Source organism: Nanorana parkeri, unplaced genomic scaffold (assembly GCF_000935625.1).
Source record: "Nanorana parkeri isolate BGI_ZX_2015 unplaced genomic scaffold, ASM93562v1 scaffold549, whole genome shotgun sequence".
Taxonomy (NCBI): domain Eukaryota; kingdom Metazoa; phylum Chordata; class Amphibia; order Anura; family Dicroglossidae; genus Nanorana; species Nanorana parkeri.
In genome coordinates, this window is record NW_017306817.1 from 960,487 (window position 1) to 977,651 (window position 17,165).

General features: G+C 41.2%; 1 protein-coding gene across 2 annotated transcripts in view; it reads right to left on the minus strand.

Annotated features, from left to right (window-relative positions):
* The window catches only part of LMBR1L (limb development membrane protein 1 like), a 72,591-nt gene that overhangs the window by 37,916 nt on the left and 17,510 nt on the right, over nucleotides 1-17,165 (minus strand). For both annotated transcript variants that reach the window (XM_018561894.1, XM_018561893.1), the window contains exon 3: nucleotides 11,958-11,991. In XM_018561894.1, the coding sequence (XP_018417396.1) occupies nucleotides 11,958-11,991 (34 nt within the window). The remainder of the gene's footprint in view (nucleotides 1-11,957; nucleotides 11,992-17,165) is intronic.

Here is a 17,165-nt window from a genome sequence, read left to right on the forward strand (position 1 = left end):
GGACTCCTCCCCCCTTCCCTGCGTTAGCCATCAGAGCCACTTGGGGAAGGGGGGAGGAGTCCGGTGACGTCGATGTCCGTGACGTCACCGGATCTCCAACGGAAGACCCGGAAGCGGGCGGAGAGGTGAGTACCGATCAAAATAATGTTGATCGAACAAAAAAAATAACGATTAATCGAGGGATTAATCGTTAATTTCCACAGCCCTAATATCTATATATAGATATCTATAATTATATAGATATATCTATATATACACACACACTGAGTGGCCAGATTATTATGGCCACCTGACGTTTGTGGGCAAATTAGCTATAATTTCACGCTGAAGTTGCTAGAGGGCCAGACTATTATAAATAGGGAAGCATGCTGTTTACCACGACAGTAGAACGCGCCAACAATCATCCCACGTTCAAAGGCTGTTAAAATCGCGTTGTTCACCCATATCTTCACTTCTACTGTCGTGGTAAACGACCTGCTTCCCTATTTATAATGGTCTGGCCCTCTAGCAACTTCAGCGCAAAATTATAGCTAATTAGCCTAGGTGGTCATAATAAACTCGCCACTCAGTGTGTATATATATATATATAAACTAAAATTATGGTAAATGGTATATGCTACACAAACCTGTCACCAAAATAAATCCTAACATGAAGTTCTGACTTCTACCACAAGGTGTCCCCATACTTTATACACAATTCTGCATCCTCAATAGGATATGATTTCAATGCATTTTGCTGACAGGAGGTGTATGAACATATTCAGCAGTCAAAGTACAAAGTTAAATAGTAATCACCCATTTTGAACAACCATTGTACCAGATCACACTTTGCAAACGCTGGTGACAAGACATTCATAGACTCCAGTGGTTGGTCACATGTGACAAAGCTGTTAGTCCAGGTTTTGAATGGCCATTGAGTGCAAGTAAACGGTGACTAGAGGTGGTGGAATGGAATTCTAGCCATTCGACGAGAGTGACTATGCTTACTATGCCAAAGGCACAAGCGGAAATGAAGGAAAGCATCACGTTCACATGCAGGGTGTGTGATCCGCAGAGCCCCAGGGCACTTGGAAAGATGCTATTTCAGTGCCGCACGGATTGTAAACACTACGGGTCAAGCCAGTAAAAGCAGTTTGGAGTGTGTGAGTAATAGAAGAATGTTCATGGAGAGCTCACGTCAACATTCCATTAAATATTTGGAGGCTGAATGCCAAAACAGTTAAAGCACAATACAATACGTACTGTATATGTGTACTCTCACTGTTGTCTTCTAATTCAGGCATCTCAGCGAAACATCAGAGCGAAGGTTAAAGGAGAACTATGAGGTGAGTGCTTTTCATTAACCTCATAGTTCTAGCCGACCTGTGACAATGAGACTGTCACAGGTCGGCTCAGTAGATCGGGAGGTGAGCGATCGCTCACCTCTCGATCCTGTCACGGCTCTCTGCCGTGACAGGGGCTGGATTCCCCTCTCCCCGCTCCGATCTGCCAGCGCTGACTGGCGGAACGGAGGGGGGAGGGTACAGCTGGCTCTGCCTCTAGATAGGCCGAGCCAGCTGTCACTCACGCAGCTGGGCGGATCCCGTCGTCTAAGTCGGGATCCGCTCCGGCTGCGGCGTCTCAGTATACCGCGAGCTGTAGCTCACGGTATACTGAGCTTAGGGTAACGGGAGGACGCTAGTTTGTGTCCTCCCGTTACCCTAAGGAGAACTATGGGGGAAAACACTGACCCCATAGTTCTCCTTTAATACTCATAAATTAGGCAATTGTGCAGCAATTTCAACCACTTTTCAATTTTGCAGCCGAAAAATAGTTTCCATTGCAAAAACCCATCAGATTAATTGAGGGAGGTGTGTGTGAGGTTGCCTTGATTAGGCAAGTACCAATATCTTTTTTTTTTTTTTCCAGACCGATACTTTTCCTCAAGTACTCACCGATAATTTTTTTTTTTTTTTAGGGCCGTGTGACAGTTTTTTTAAAACAATACATACTAATGATTTTAGGTCAGCAGTATAGCGCTAAGGCCCGGTCGCAGATGTGACCACTGTGACCCTGGTAGTCCTTCCACGCTCTCCAGGCTGTAGAGCAGGGTTGTCAAACTCAATTTAATCGAGGGCCTCATCAACATTATGGTTGCCCTCATAGGGCCTGTAAGACTATATAAATGTATCTAATCTTTACCATAATTTCCTCTGCATTCGATTATCACTGGTTTTAGTAATAACTTAATACCCAGATCTGATCTGGGCGGGCTCTCATGGGTGCGGGCGGAGCTGTAAACAGCCACCGCGAGGTACCCACAAAGTGCAGGACCTTACGGCAGCCAAATGTATTTAAAAAATGAAAGTGCTGGTATAAGCGCCTAGTATCAGGGCATTTTCATGACTACGAGTAAATCACTAAAGTGACCATGAGCTTATAGCAGACGGGTAAAAGCCACCGACGTATGGTATACTGACGCAGCCAGCTGCAAGCGATTGTGTTCTTCCGTATGCCATGTCAGTGAAAGGGTTAATGGATATATAAACACAACATGTTGCCGGTGCTCGGAAGCTCTGTATAGCCTGTAATCTATAGGCCTGCATTCATTTGCCTACATTAGAACACAAAAACAGCTGCTGTGCTGTAACACTACACAGTGCGTCAGTGAAGGAATTTAAAGTTATATTTCCAGCAGACCAATACAACACTACAATCCACAGTGCAGAAAGAACATATCTTTCCTCCAAGAAGTACAGCCAGAGCCAATGCCAGCTTTTAGCCATGCCGCATAATGATAGGTGGAACAAAGGAAAGGACAAAGAGAAGGTTGTTTGGCATTTACATTATCATTACATTTAATAAAAAGAACCCCATGCAATGATTTTAATAGTGCCTTACTAGACAGGGCGCCAGGGTTCTTTCACAAGAATATGGTATGAGCTATTTTTTGGTGTCATCTTCTGGAGCATGCTCAGTTCATCCAAACAGATATGAAAAAGCTATATTTTTGGTAATTACTAGTAGGGATGCACCGATATATATCGGCTGAAAATGGCACTTTTGGCATAATGCCTAAAGTGCAATTTTCCTGCCGATACAGCGGCGCATCCCTGCTTTCTTTCCTCCCCGCTGGGCTCTGCTCTGTGTCCCAGCGGGAGGAAAGTGTGACAGCCTGCCAAGCTCTGCGGGAGGAGAGCGCTGTGAGCGGCCGGCGTCTCTCCTCCCACACCGCTCAGCCTCCTATCACAGTCCGGCAGAGCGGTGTGTGGGCAGAGACTAGCCGCGCAGTCACAGGAGGCTGAGCTCTCCTCACTACACTGCTCACTCAGCCTCCCGTGATAGCTGTCAGAGAGGAGAGCGATACAAGCAGTCAGCGATCAGTGATTGCTGAGTGTTGTGTACTACTGTATATCCTCGATTATGAATGAATGGGAAATGATCTACATCACCTCCTGTTCATTCATAGTTGTAGTTATAGTAAACACACTCTGTCCTCATGTTATCAATGAACAGGAACACTCAGCATAGAGGATTCATGTTCATTGATAACAGGGATACAGAAAAAGAAGTTGAACACTTTGTCTCCTAAATCTCTTTTTCTTTTTAAAAAAAGGGAAATATCAGGGGTCTGTTTAGACTCCTGATATTTCCCCAAAGCCCCTAAAAGTAATGTAAAAAATTAAAATATTTAATAAACATTTTATTTTGGTTTCGTTTCAGTTTTAAAATCTCCATTTCGGTGCACCTCTAATTACTAGTCTTAATCAAATACAAAGTCATAAAGACTGTAGTATCACCCCGATGCATTTTGAAAAATCTGCTAAATATGGTGGCAATGGATTATTTAAAATGCTCTTGATAGGGTCACATACACACACACACACACACACACACACCACACCTCTGCCACCCTCCTCTGCTCTCAGTCAATGGGAGCACTGTGAAAGATCAGTACTTCTGGCTATGAGGGAGCACATGACCCTCTTCTCTTCCTCCAAGGATTCAGCTCTCAGCCCCGAGTGGCCAATCACCAGGCCAGAATACTGTCATATGAGGGAGGGGAGCAGGTTACTCTGCGTTTTGGCTCCCGCAAACAAGACAGCGATGGAAGAGCACAATTAAGTATCAGTGGGTGGGAAGGTGGTCCCTATCAAGTAAACCTATCACTTGTCCTGATTGTGTAAAGTGACAGATTCTCTTTAAAGTTCAGTTTAAAGTCATCCGAATGGAGACTCCGATTTAACACAGTTACAATGTTTCCCGGATAGCGTGGAACGATTGACTGTACTTTTTGCCTGCAGTTACTATCCCTACAACATCATTATAAAAAGGATCAAAATTTAGTTTGTAAAAGATAAAAGGTCAGTAACATCAAAGAACTGATCTGGCCCACGCAGATGGTAGGCAGATACTTGTTTTCTCAGGTTTTTATAAATTTTTATTCTTAGCATTGTTTCTAGAAAAAAAAATCCTTCAAAAGATGACTTGCCGACAGGCAAAAGTTCTCCTCAGCTTTTTAGGAAACCAACTGCCAATGCAGTATTTAAAGCCTGACTCCATCCAGAACATATAATTTTGTGTTTGGGATAGATTAGGGAAGGGTTGGAAGTCCTTTTTAACTCTCTGGAACTTTTAACTCTGTGTTGGTACTAATCTTATCCCTGGGACACGTTAAATATCTTTGTGGAGTGTTATGCTCTCTTCTCCCGTGACACCAGGACAAGAACATAGGGGGATCAGGTGTCATTAGTATGGGAACACACAGGCATCAACAAAAGCCAGACATTTCTTTCAGCCACAAAAATAAAAGGGGCCTTTTGTTTTATTGCTCTCTGTCCCTATTGAATACACCCTGCCATTATGTGAGGTGAAACCATAGACAATAAAATCATATCAGAGATTCTAACTTCCATAATCTGTCCAAAACCTAAAGAAATAGAAAACCCATGCCCCCTACCACAGCTAGAAATCCTGTAAAAAAAATACAAGAAAAAGAAAAATGACTTACCGCCATCATGCGCTTCCAATAATAGGGACCAGTTATTGAAATGGTCTTCTTGCTACCTGTCGCATTGTGATGTCAGGGTGCCATCAGTTTAATACCAGAAACCCCTGTAAGGAACTATTTGATGGACACTTAACAGCCAATTGTTAGCATCCACGTCACCAGGAAATGTGGGAGTTGTTAAAAAATACACTTAATTACTACACCACACTTAAGTCACCGCTATAATTATTACACATGAAGATCCCCAAGCAGTGGCTCAGTAGCCACACATCATCTCCTCTACTTTGCTTTCTACAACCTCACACAGCAGGTGCCCAGTTCCTGTCTGCCTTCAGGCCTGCCCATCACACACCTCCCATAAGCATGTACCCAAACAAAAAAGAGGCAGAAAGCATGAAATGTAATTCAAAATATCTTAAAAAGGCAAGGCATTCAGAAATATATATGTCATATACAACATAGTTGACCATCTATTATATTTTGGTTTGGCTGGGGAAGGTTGGCGACCTCAATTTATATATATGACACTGGCCCATTTTCCTTTTCCCAAGACATTTTTGCCTTTGCCACGTTAAATCGAATTTAAAATGCTCGATTTCCCAGAGCCCAAGTTCCAATACTCTATCTAGATTACCAGAGCAGCATTCTATAACAGTTGCGCTGCATTATTTTCCCAAAAGAAAACTACAGACCACAGGTCTGTCCCAGTTTTCGCTTTTAGAAATATGAACAGCAGACCATGTATTTATATCTTAAGTTAATGCAAAAACTACAATTAACAGCTTACACAATAGCGGAAAAGTCACGAGCCCTTTTTATATGACCTCATCTTGAGCATGCAGTTCAGTTTTGGGGACGAGTTCACGAAAAAGATGTGGAACTGGAAAGAATACAGAACAAAGCATCTAACATTAAGAACGAAGGTGTCCATGAAGAAGAAATATGCGCTGCAGCAAGAAATATGGCATCTAGACTTGGCTTTCTCTTACAGTGTGCTCACACTAGACAATATGTACTGTGCCTGAGCATTTTTGACCCCCCCATAAACTAGTTTGGTTGACCAGTGTAATTACTCCACTACAGCTCAAAGTTTAGCATAGTGTGACCTGGCCTGCTTGAAGAGGTGGCTCGGGGCACAGTTCAGATGGACTTGGAGCATATCTATGTGATCGCTAACTGTGCCCCCTCACAGAACTCTTACAGATCGTTGAGCACTCATGGAGCACAGAAGCAGGGAACAATGTTGACTACATGGCAGAGGTGATACGAAAAGCTTGCTTGGGTCCACCACAATGTGAGGGCAGTGGTGAAAATTTTACTTTAAAACAGCTCAGTTGTGAGTTCAAAAATCCACCCTTGCACACCTGATGCGTTCCAATACATGTAGTTACCTGACTAACAAAGATCAGTACATTCCAAATAATTGGGATGCTCAGATAGATACCAAGAGTGCAATGACAAAGAATATGGCCCTACCTAGTTACAAAGTTAGTCAGGTTGAGAAAAAAAAAAAAGACATAAGTCCATCGGGTTCAACCTATAGGGATGAGGAAAAAAAAAAAAAACCTAAAAGCTATACCCACAGTTGAGCCAGAGGAAGGCAAAAAAAAACCCTAGTAGGTATAATTCAATTTGTCCAACAGGGGAAAAAAAATATTCTGTGCATTTAGGACTACATCCAGAGTATTTTTTTTTTTTAAACAGTTAACTGAGCTGGCTAGAACTAGTTTCTGGGGGAGTCTGTTCAACATTTTCACAGCTCTAACTGAAGAATCCTTTCCATATGCAAAGGTTAAACCTCTTTTCCGCCAGATGCAAAAGAGTGCCCCTTGTTCTTTGCAGTGACCTTAAAGTGAATAATTTGGCACCAAGCTCAGTATATGGACCATTTATGTATTTATACATGACGATTTTTATGTCCCCCCTTAATCTTTCCTCATAGCTGAGCACCTCCATGCCTCTTATGAGTTTAGTTGCCCTTCTCTGTACTTTCTCCAGTTCCACAACATCCTTTTTATGAACTGGTGCCAAAACTGAACTGCATATTACAGATGAGGTCTTACTAATGCTTTGTACAGGGGCAGGCTTATCTCGCTCTATCTCTGGAGCCTAGACCACGTATAATACAAGAAAGTGTTTTGCTTGCTTTAGAAACTGCGGCTTGACATTGCATATTATTGAGTCTATGGTCCACCGGAACACCCAGATATTTCATATTCCCCCTAGCGTATAGTACGCATGTATGTTTAGTCCCCAAGTGCATAACTTTACATTTATCAACATTAAACCTCATTTGCCAAAATAGATGCCCAATCACACAGTGCGTTCAGATCTGCTTGTAGGTTGGAGACATCCTGTAAGGACTGTATTCCACTACATAACTTGGTGTCATCTGCAAGCACAGAAATAGTACTTTTAATCCCCAACTCTATGTCATTTATAAATAGATTAAAAACAGTAAGGGGCCCAACACTGAACCTTGGGGGAGACCACTAACAACCTCAGCCCATTCAGAGTATGAATCATTGATCACCACTCTCTGAATACGGTCTGTAAGCCAGTTTTCTATCCGATCACAGGTTGAATGCTCCATACCTACTGACCTTAATACATTATACATTAGCCGCACGTGTCGAACTGTGTCAAACGCTTTTGAAAAGTCCAAGTATGCTATATCCACAGCCATTCTTCTGTCCAATTTGTTACTCACTTCCTCATAAAAAGAAAGTAGATTTGTTTGACAACAACTTCTGTCTTTCGTGAATCCGTACTGTCGCTTATATTATTTTTAAGCAAAAACAAATCCATGTGATCCTTTATCAAACTTTCAAGTATCTTCCCAACGATGGAAGTTAAGCTTACGGGTCTGTAATTACTTTGATCCCTTTTTAAATATATATAGTTCATTAGAGCAGTGACAGAAGAACACAAAGTTTTAGCAGTGTATAGTAGTCCTCAAAAGTGTGTTGGGGATGAAACGTTTGATTCAACATTTGACACAACTATAGCACTGTCACTTATAAACCAATTTATATATATCAAGCACTGATTTTAACTGCATATATGTAATGGCATATATCTGGAATTTTCATCCTGATGGAGTACCCCTTTAAAAAGTACCACTGATGTATTGAGTCTTCCATTACAGTCTGGGTTCATTATAGCTTTAATACACAATGATTAGTAGACAAAGCACGCAATCACATTTCAAAGAGAACCTGACTCTCAAGAGGTATGATGTAAAGTGGAAAGGTTTCCTGCTTGAGAGATCAAAATACTGTAACAGGATGAGAGACTGTCATGGATCACAAGAGACCAAGAGCTCTGAAGGCATACAAGGCAATCAATGTAACCTTTTCTACCTTACTTACTAGAGGTACATGGAAGAGAAGACTCGCAGACCAAACGCAAAGAACAGCCTGCAAGCTCAGCTACGTCACTACCTTCATTTTTCAAATAACTGAAAACATATTGCAAACAATAAAAAGGTTTGTATGATGCAGTAAGCTAATGATTTGTTTATTGCTACAGCGTAACAGTCAAATAAAGCTTAAAAAAATGCCACAGTAGCAGGTTGAAAGTCTAAAGCTGTAAACCCGTGCTGAGATTATGTTCCCAGGACAGCGTGGCAGAGCAAAGGCCAGGCACATAGGAAAGAATCAACAGGTATGATAAGGCAGCTCTTATCTAAGCAATGTCCAGCCATTACTCATAGGACCTGTACACTCTACACAGAAGGTACACAGTCCAGTAACAGCTGAAACAAAATCTTAGGTCAGCTAAAATACTGTTATGTTAAACAGATGTTGGTGCACAAAGTAAGCAAATACTACCATCATTGAAAATAGTATTATACGAACACTTGGGCAGAAGGTCTTAATGATAAGGACATCATGAACCTTCAAATGCCCCCTCCCCAACATCCTTCTCTGCAAAATCACGTCATATTAGGTCCTTTACCAGATTTTATGCCCTCCTTCATTCAAAAAGTTTTATTTTATTGTTTTTTTGCACAAAGATATACAGAATACAAAAGGTACAAAGAAAGAAAACTATGTCTCCTTCACGGGGTACAATCTGCCCTACTTGTTAGCTGCACATAATAATCATATTTCAAAACGTCACAAACTCGTTGAAATCCGTTATCACAGGGGAAGTGTGTATCAGTTTGTAGGTCTCGCCTGTACCCCGTCAATCTCCCATTGAATTCCAGCGGGTACCAAAAGGAAACATAAGAAAAAGGTAAGGTAAGAGAAGAAGAAGAGAGATAAATACAAAGAAAGAAAGCTCCGCGCTCCCACCTCTCTCCTCCGGGGGCCTACACAACCACCCAAGGCGTTCCCAACAGTCCTCTGACCCTCTAATGTCCTCTACCCGATGGGTCTCCCTGCTCGCTCTGTGACCGCCCCCTCCTCTCTAACGTTGTTGAACTCTGCGCTACAGCAGAACACAGTCCAGGGTGCCCATAGTTTCGCGCATCTGTTCACATGGTCGTTTATGCCCTCCTTCAGACCCCAGAGACCCAAAGCACATACAGCAGTGCCCCATGTAATAGAAAGCCAGCATGGGCTACCCATCATGCAGCGAGATGGCCTGACCATTACACTTTAAGGAGGTGTTCAACACTTCCCAGATACAGTGTACACCATATGGAATCAGGAGGGGGCAAGACTAATCTAGGACCTGCTTTTCTTATGACAGTTTCACACAGATGAGTATGGGGTATTTTGGGCTTTATGCACCAAAGGTGCACTTATTTATGAATATAACCGGTCTCAAACCTGGACATATCAACTAGAATATGATGGAGAAATGTGTCAAAGCAAACAGTAGACCCCAGATATATTTACAGATGAAGTAGAGTTTTCCACTGCTCCTTCTTTAACTTCCCTAATGGTGAACACCGATCCTGTTAAAGAACCAAAAAAGGAGTAACAGGAGGAAGGGAAGGCTTAGAGGAAACGTTGAGATGTACATATAGGTATAACCGCATATTTCTGGGACTGCTAATTGTTTTGACATGTGCTTTCTATTGAATGTAACATCCGCTTACCCATCATAGTGCTTAGTTTCAGACAACCAGGATTGTGACAGATGTAGTTTGATAATACAGCCAAACTGTTTTGCTCTACAGCTTGCCATTTATACATAGGAGGCACAGAATAATTAGGAACATCAAAAGCTAAAACTTATCTTCTGCCAAAAAAAAAAGCCTTTAACCACTTGCTGTCCGGGGCATTTTCTTACAATTTGCGCGCACAAGATAAAATATATATTTTTGTCTAGAAAACAACTTCAAACAATGATATATTTTCTGAAAGCAGAAGCCCTGTAGAATAAAAAATTGCAGGTTGCAATTTTTTATATGTCGCACAGTTTTTGCACAAATGTTTATCAAACCAGTATTTCTAGGAACAAAATAAACTGAATTAAAATTTAGTGCACAGAAACATGATGTAATACCCATTTTTTTGGTAAAATATGAAAGACGGGATCACGATACCAATGGATACCAAACATGTCAAGCCTTAAAATTGTGTTCGCCCGTAGAGCCACAAAAAAAAGTAAATACCCCAAATTTCCCATAGGGAACACTTTCAACGCTTTAACCGCTCATCAGTTTAATGCTAACAGTGACATATGGCCCTAGAATTATTGCTCTCACTCAAACGTTCACGGCGATATGCAACATGTGTAGCGCAATTGTCGTTTTCACATGCAGGCGCACCAACCCGTGTTTATGTCCATGCACATGGGGGCGGGGGACTAAAAAAACAATTGTTTGCATTTTTCTTATATGTTACTTTCATTTTTAAACATTTTTTTTTTTTACACTAACTATTGCTATCCTATAGGGAGCTAACAAGCACCCTATGTAATAGCAGATAGGGTGTGACAGATCCTCTTTATGGAGACATCAGGGGTCTTTCAGACCCCTAATGTCACCTAGGGACCCCAAAGAAGCTGAGGAAGCACAGATCAGCTTCCCCAGCTTCATTTCCTGGCTCTAAGAGCCGGAGACTGTACACAGTGACACCGGAAGTGATGTAATACACATCACATCCGGGCCCAGTGATTGGAGGAGAGTTCAGCGGCTGGAAGCCGCTGAATCGCTCTCTGATCATTGCAGGGAGACCCGCTGAGCCGCTCCGGGCGACACACGAGAACAGCGCTGCTCGGGAAGCTAACGGCGGAGGGAGAGGAGGGCGCCGCACGGTACAAATGATCTGGCGGCTGTACAGACGCCGGTTCGCTTGTACATTAACAGCAATCGTCTGCTGTTAAAAACAACACCAAGAACACGGCTGCTGCAGCAGCGGTGTTCTCGTTTTAACCACTTTTGCGGGCCATGTGTTTATAGACGTATTGCGGCCCGGAAGTGGTTAATGTTTGGATAGAGTATGGAGCAGTAGGAACCTTTTCTTTCTGTGCCATTGGTGTTTTGATTGCTGGATGAGGACTGTCAATGATTCAGGAGCAATGGGTATTTTGTTCAGTGGAGACAAATACATGTTATTTCCTAATGTGTGACAAGGATACAAACTCACAAAGGGCAATAAAAAAAAAAAAAAAAAAAAAAAAAAGGAGTTTTACTTTAAAGTGTGAAGCACAAAGAATCAACGTGATAAGTACATTGTGCAAAGTAACATGTTTTTAGGTACAAAAGGCTCTTATTGTTTAAATAACCATAAAGGGTATGGTGAGAAAGAGACAGCAAAAATACCAGTCTGACAATATTGACATACGTAGAGAACATTACAAGTCATTAAGGGACAGGTCTGCCAAAACATAAGACAGACACAAACACTTTATTAAAAACGTCAGGCATTAAACCACATTAAGCAGATCAGTAAATATTTAAAAAGGAGATATATTAGAGATCCAACAATTATTTTTCTGATTTTCACACTAGACCCTCCAAAAGATCTTAGACCCTCCAAAAGTTAAAGAACAGAAAAGCACTTACGCAATTCGGTTAACAGCTGCATCTTCAAGGTCAACTGCAAGGAGGAAAAAAATAAAAATATGTCAGATGGTGATTGTCAGATGATTTATTTAATAGAAGTATTTATCAAGTCAATACATAGAACACCACAGAGAATCTCTATCTCAGGAATCAGGAGCTTCTGAAAACAATACACAGACACCAAGAGGAAGTGCCAGTGTCCACTCTTAGATCATTGTAAGGGCTCACAGGTCCTTGGTGAAGACTATCAGGGTTATTCACAAAAGGGTGAAGAGTTTGGAGAAGGGAACAATCTAGGACAAAATAGCGGATTTGGAAAAATTCTCCAATTCAGCTCATGTTCCAGTTCAGCTATGTTGTCCTAGATTGTTCACTTCTCCCGCCTTCTAGAAAACCCTTCACCCTTTTGTGAATAACCCTGTATATCTACTCTAGACCGTTTACCTTAAAAACCTTAAGCTGGCCAAACACCTATAGATTTTTTTCTTTCAGCCTATGGTCAGACGGAAAAAGTGCAACAGATTCCTCCATCTACTCCAAACTGTGTGGATGGAGGAATCTCCCGCTGGGCCAAGCTTCAGTATCTTGCTAGTCGGCCCCGCTGGCTCTCAAAATATCTGAACAATCTGATTGGATGCAGGCATTGTCCAGGTATTTTGAGAGCCAGCCGGGCCCTCTTTTGAAGATACTGAAGCTTGGTCCAGCAGGAGATTCCTCCATCCACACAGTTTGGCGTAGATGGAGGAATCTGTTGCACTTTTTTCATCTGACCATAGGCCGATAGACTTTCTATAGATTTTCTTTTTGTCCCTATTAGGTGTATGGCCAGCTTTAGAACCGAGCTGCTATGTTCAGTTTTTTGTATTTTATTTTATTACAGGTCCTGCAATTGTCATCCTGATCCTAGCTTTAGTGCCTGAAGAATTGCCGGCCAGGAACAGACATGCTCAACAAGAGTATAGCATTCGCTGGCCGCAAGCCGGTTCCAGGCTAAGCAGTGAAGCCAGGGTCAGGATGATGACAGCATCATCAATGGCAGCTCCCATGTCTATCCTTACAAGGTACCTTTAAATTGCTGAGTGTACCCTTGATAGCACTGAAACTCCAGTCCCCAGTCCCTTGGACTATTCACTACATATGCCCCCCCTTCCCCCAGTGGAGAAAAATTGAAAGGCATGAGATTTAACAAATACCCTGCATACCAAAAAGGTAGAAGTAACAGAAAAAAAAACAATAGAAACCAGATGCAATATTTTAGATGAACAGTCTATGTACTGTAGGAATTCAACAATCCAGGTCATAGGAAATAGAGTTCAGTATAGTACATTGTGTGTGGATATGGACATTTATAACACAATGGGAGGTAAAAAAAAATCCCTTTATGTGAAATGATGACTTTACTTTTGTGTCCATCAACTTTCAGAATGCATATCAGCAGTTTATTCTTGGCATAACCTCTGTCCTGAAAAGCTGTCACAAGTGACACGAGGAAGTATGCTTGTTTCTCTTCTATGCACTAACAGGCTCACCACAAGATCAAGCCTACATGGATAAATCACACTAAACATTTAAATATCTAAAGCAATGGAACACCAACTATGAAGGCAAAGTTCACAACGATGCAGTGAGGAGCTTTTTCACATTGGTTCAGGGGCATTGAATCAGATCCTCTCAAGATGTCTTTGATAACACCTAATGGATGACAAGCCTTCAGTGCACCAGAGGCCTGGCATGTTATGTCATAGTAAAAACATTAAAAATATACAACAGCAATCGCTAAATAGATATAAGGTTTCTTTTTATGGCAACAGATTTCATGTCAAATAAAAAACAAAGACCTTGTTAGTCAATCAGACCTCATATTACAACATACTAGTGCAGCCCCAGTGTAATGAGGGACAATATATTTTTGATTGCTATGGGCTAGATTACTGTTCCATATTAAAAGAAGACCTGATTGTTGAACCAGTAGTAACATTGGGGCATTTATGGCTACCACTACTATGATTCTTTTTGTCTGAATGTTTACTCTGCTTGGATGCTTGCATCCATACCCGTACTTACAGAAATCATCCTTACAGTACACCTGTGCCAAGACTGAAGACATTAAAAGTATCTACATATTCTTAACAACAAGTAAAAGAGCTTTAAAGCCTCCGTTCCTGACCTCTCTGACTGCATGCATCGGAGTAAATCAGTCTCAAAAGATAACTACTTCCACTTTCCACTACTGCCCTGCAGTAACATGAGTTGGGACAGCGCGGTGCCATTCATTCTGGATTGCACTCCACTACACCCTGTTAATGGACATGCATTGCAGCATGGCGCACTAATGTGTGTTGCAATGCACTGCCAAAAATGCTACATGCACCTCTTTTGGAATGTAAGGCAGCCTATTCAAATGAATGGGCTGCCAACACCATTCGCAAACAGTGCAATACTGGAAATGGACTCTTACATTTCTGTCTAACAGCTTAAAACGGGGAAGGGGGTTAATTAATATGGAATTCTGGAGCCACTCTGTTCAAACCAGGAGCAAGCCAAATTATATAATTTTTTTTTTCACAGGAGACACAAAAACCTTTTAAAAAAAAGGTTAGGCACCAGCTGTAAATTTTAAAAGGAGAACTATGAGGTGAGTGCTTTTCACTCACCTCATAGTTCTAGCCGACCTGTGACAATGAGACTGTCACAGGTCGGCTCAGTAGATCGGGAGGTGAGCGAACACATACCGGCATTCTCTCACCTCTCGATCCTGTCACGGCTCTCTGCCGTGACAGGGGAGGGGCTGGATTCCCCCCTCCCCCGCTCTAGATAGGCAGAGCCAGCTGTCAGTAACGCAGCTGGGCGGATCCCGGCACAGCTCGCGGTATACTGCGCCGTCTCAGTATACTGCGAGCTACAGCTCGCAGTATACTGAGCCTAGGGTGACGGGAGGACGCTAGTTTGTGTCCTCCCGTTACCCTAAGGAGAACTATGCGGAAAAGCCCTAACCCCATAGTTCTCCTTTAAGGCGTATTGGCTACCTGGCTCCTGAGATGTTTCCAACCCTGGCTTAGAAGACCCTGTTGTGTGTTTACATTAGAAGGCTGCCAAGTTTCTGCTTTATATTAAAAAAAACAGGCGAGCTTTCAGTGCCGAAAAGGAGCTTTACAACAATGCCTATAGCTGCAGAGGTGACTTGTTTTAACCCTTTTATTGCCACCGGCATAAAGAAGTGTTAATACTATCAGACTGCATTATACCTGCAATTTCTGATTTTGCCCATCGTTTCACTTTAACAAATGTAAAACCTAAAGTGCAGTATTTTGTCCTGTTTTTGCACAGCCCCTCAGTGTGTACCGCTTTGTTGTCACCGTAGCTCTGTGCGCATAAGTAATTTGTCTAGATTATTAATATTATCCATCAACCACTCATCCAAATACACAGTGCTAATGCTACTAAAAATAAAACAAAATTAAAAAAAGTAATCAAGCAGAAGCCAAGACCCCAATACCACATAAAAAAGAAAGATTGAAAGATAAATAATTTTGCAGTGTATAGCACGTTCTGAAGAGACAGAGGAGAATACTGAGACAGCACTACCTCTTGGTGACTACAAATAACTGATCTCATGTACACAGACGTTTAGGAGCACAGAAAGCAAGTCTGACATATCTTACCAATACCAAATTATAAATAGAAACGCTGAGCCAGGGTCTGCGAAAACTCTGTTTCCAAGTGGAACACAGTATCATAATGGGGGAAGGAGAGACCCTCCGTTCACTTGGATGCCTGTTACTGTGATCAAACAGGAGAACTTCAGATAAATGAAATCCCCCTTAACTATGATGACATCAAACAGGATAAAATTACTAAGGACAGCTTATGATTACTGCGTGATCAAAGTGAGACTGTTCAGATCACACAATCATTGCAACGTATATGGGCACCTTTAGATCAGAACAGAAACCCTATAATGTTTGTTTTATGGAAAGAAGTTGATTGAATATATTGGAATTTTACAGTTGAATAATATGGTTTCCTCAAAATGAGGTTGGTATCAAGGATGACAACTCAAGGCTGTATACCATGCTTCTGCATCAGGTATTATAGAACCCTTTTGCTTTATTTATCTGTTGCAATAACACTCCGAGCATAAAAGGAGGTATTCGTAGTAATCTGCTGCGTTTCAATTGCAGTTTTTTTATATGTTCAACAGAACCCGTCAAAATCTGTCAAAGCTTTCCAAGTATGTTAAGATGCACATGAATTTCAGACAATATTCAGGAACAATACTAATTCTTTATTCACTATGATCCAGCAACAAGACTGACTGTAATGATGTGCCAAAAAATAAATAAATAAATAAAAAGGATCATTAAAAAAAAGAAAAGATGATTCTGCCTCAAAAATGTAGATATGGCATAAAACAACTAAACAGTAAAAAGTCTCAATTCACCGACAAAGTTATTTTAGTTATTATTTTATCCTTTCATGATCACTCACAAAATGGAAATGAACATTTAACTGGTGAAAGCCTCTTGCTCACTAGATGTATTATTTTGATATCAGAAATGTGGTATTTTAATCATCAACATTTCCTTATCCAGCTCTCCACACTGCTGATTCTCCCTAACTGAAACTCAGTTGTCCCCAATCTAAAGATACCAGTATTCTAAAGTGTATGCATGAACAACAACAGAAGTGTGTGTAAATTGTTTTTGTTTTTTTTTAAATGTATATACATACATACACACACTGTATAGTGTTCTGTATTGTTTTTACATGCGTGCAATACATTCATATAATGTCTGCAGTAAAGATTTTAGAGAACTGAAAAAATAAGTTTAAATATTTAATAAAAAATTAAATAAATATGTATTTAGAATTTAATTATTTCCAGCGTTATGCTTTTGTGGATAAAAAAAATTGCATTGAAACATGCCTGAATCCAAGAAGTGAACTCCAAAAAACTAAACTATTAAAATGACATTATGCTGACAACTGGCACTCTGGTTTACTTTCAATGATGAACAGAAAGGAAAGGAGCCAACAGCTGTAGCTGGTAAAAGTTAACAATGCGTGTGTGACAGCAGGAAAAAGAGAGAGATCATTAGGACAAAGCTTCTACAGCGGAGAGAACGCAGAGTCACATCCCAAGAATTTATCTGCAAGCTTGCACATATTTTATTGTCCCAAAGGGAGGAAAAGTCAATACTGCCAGAG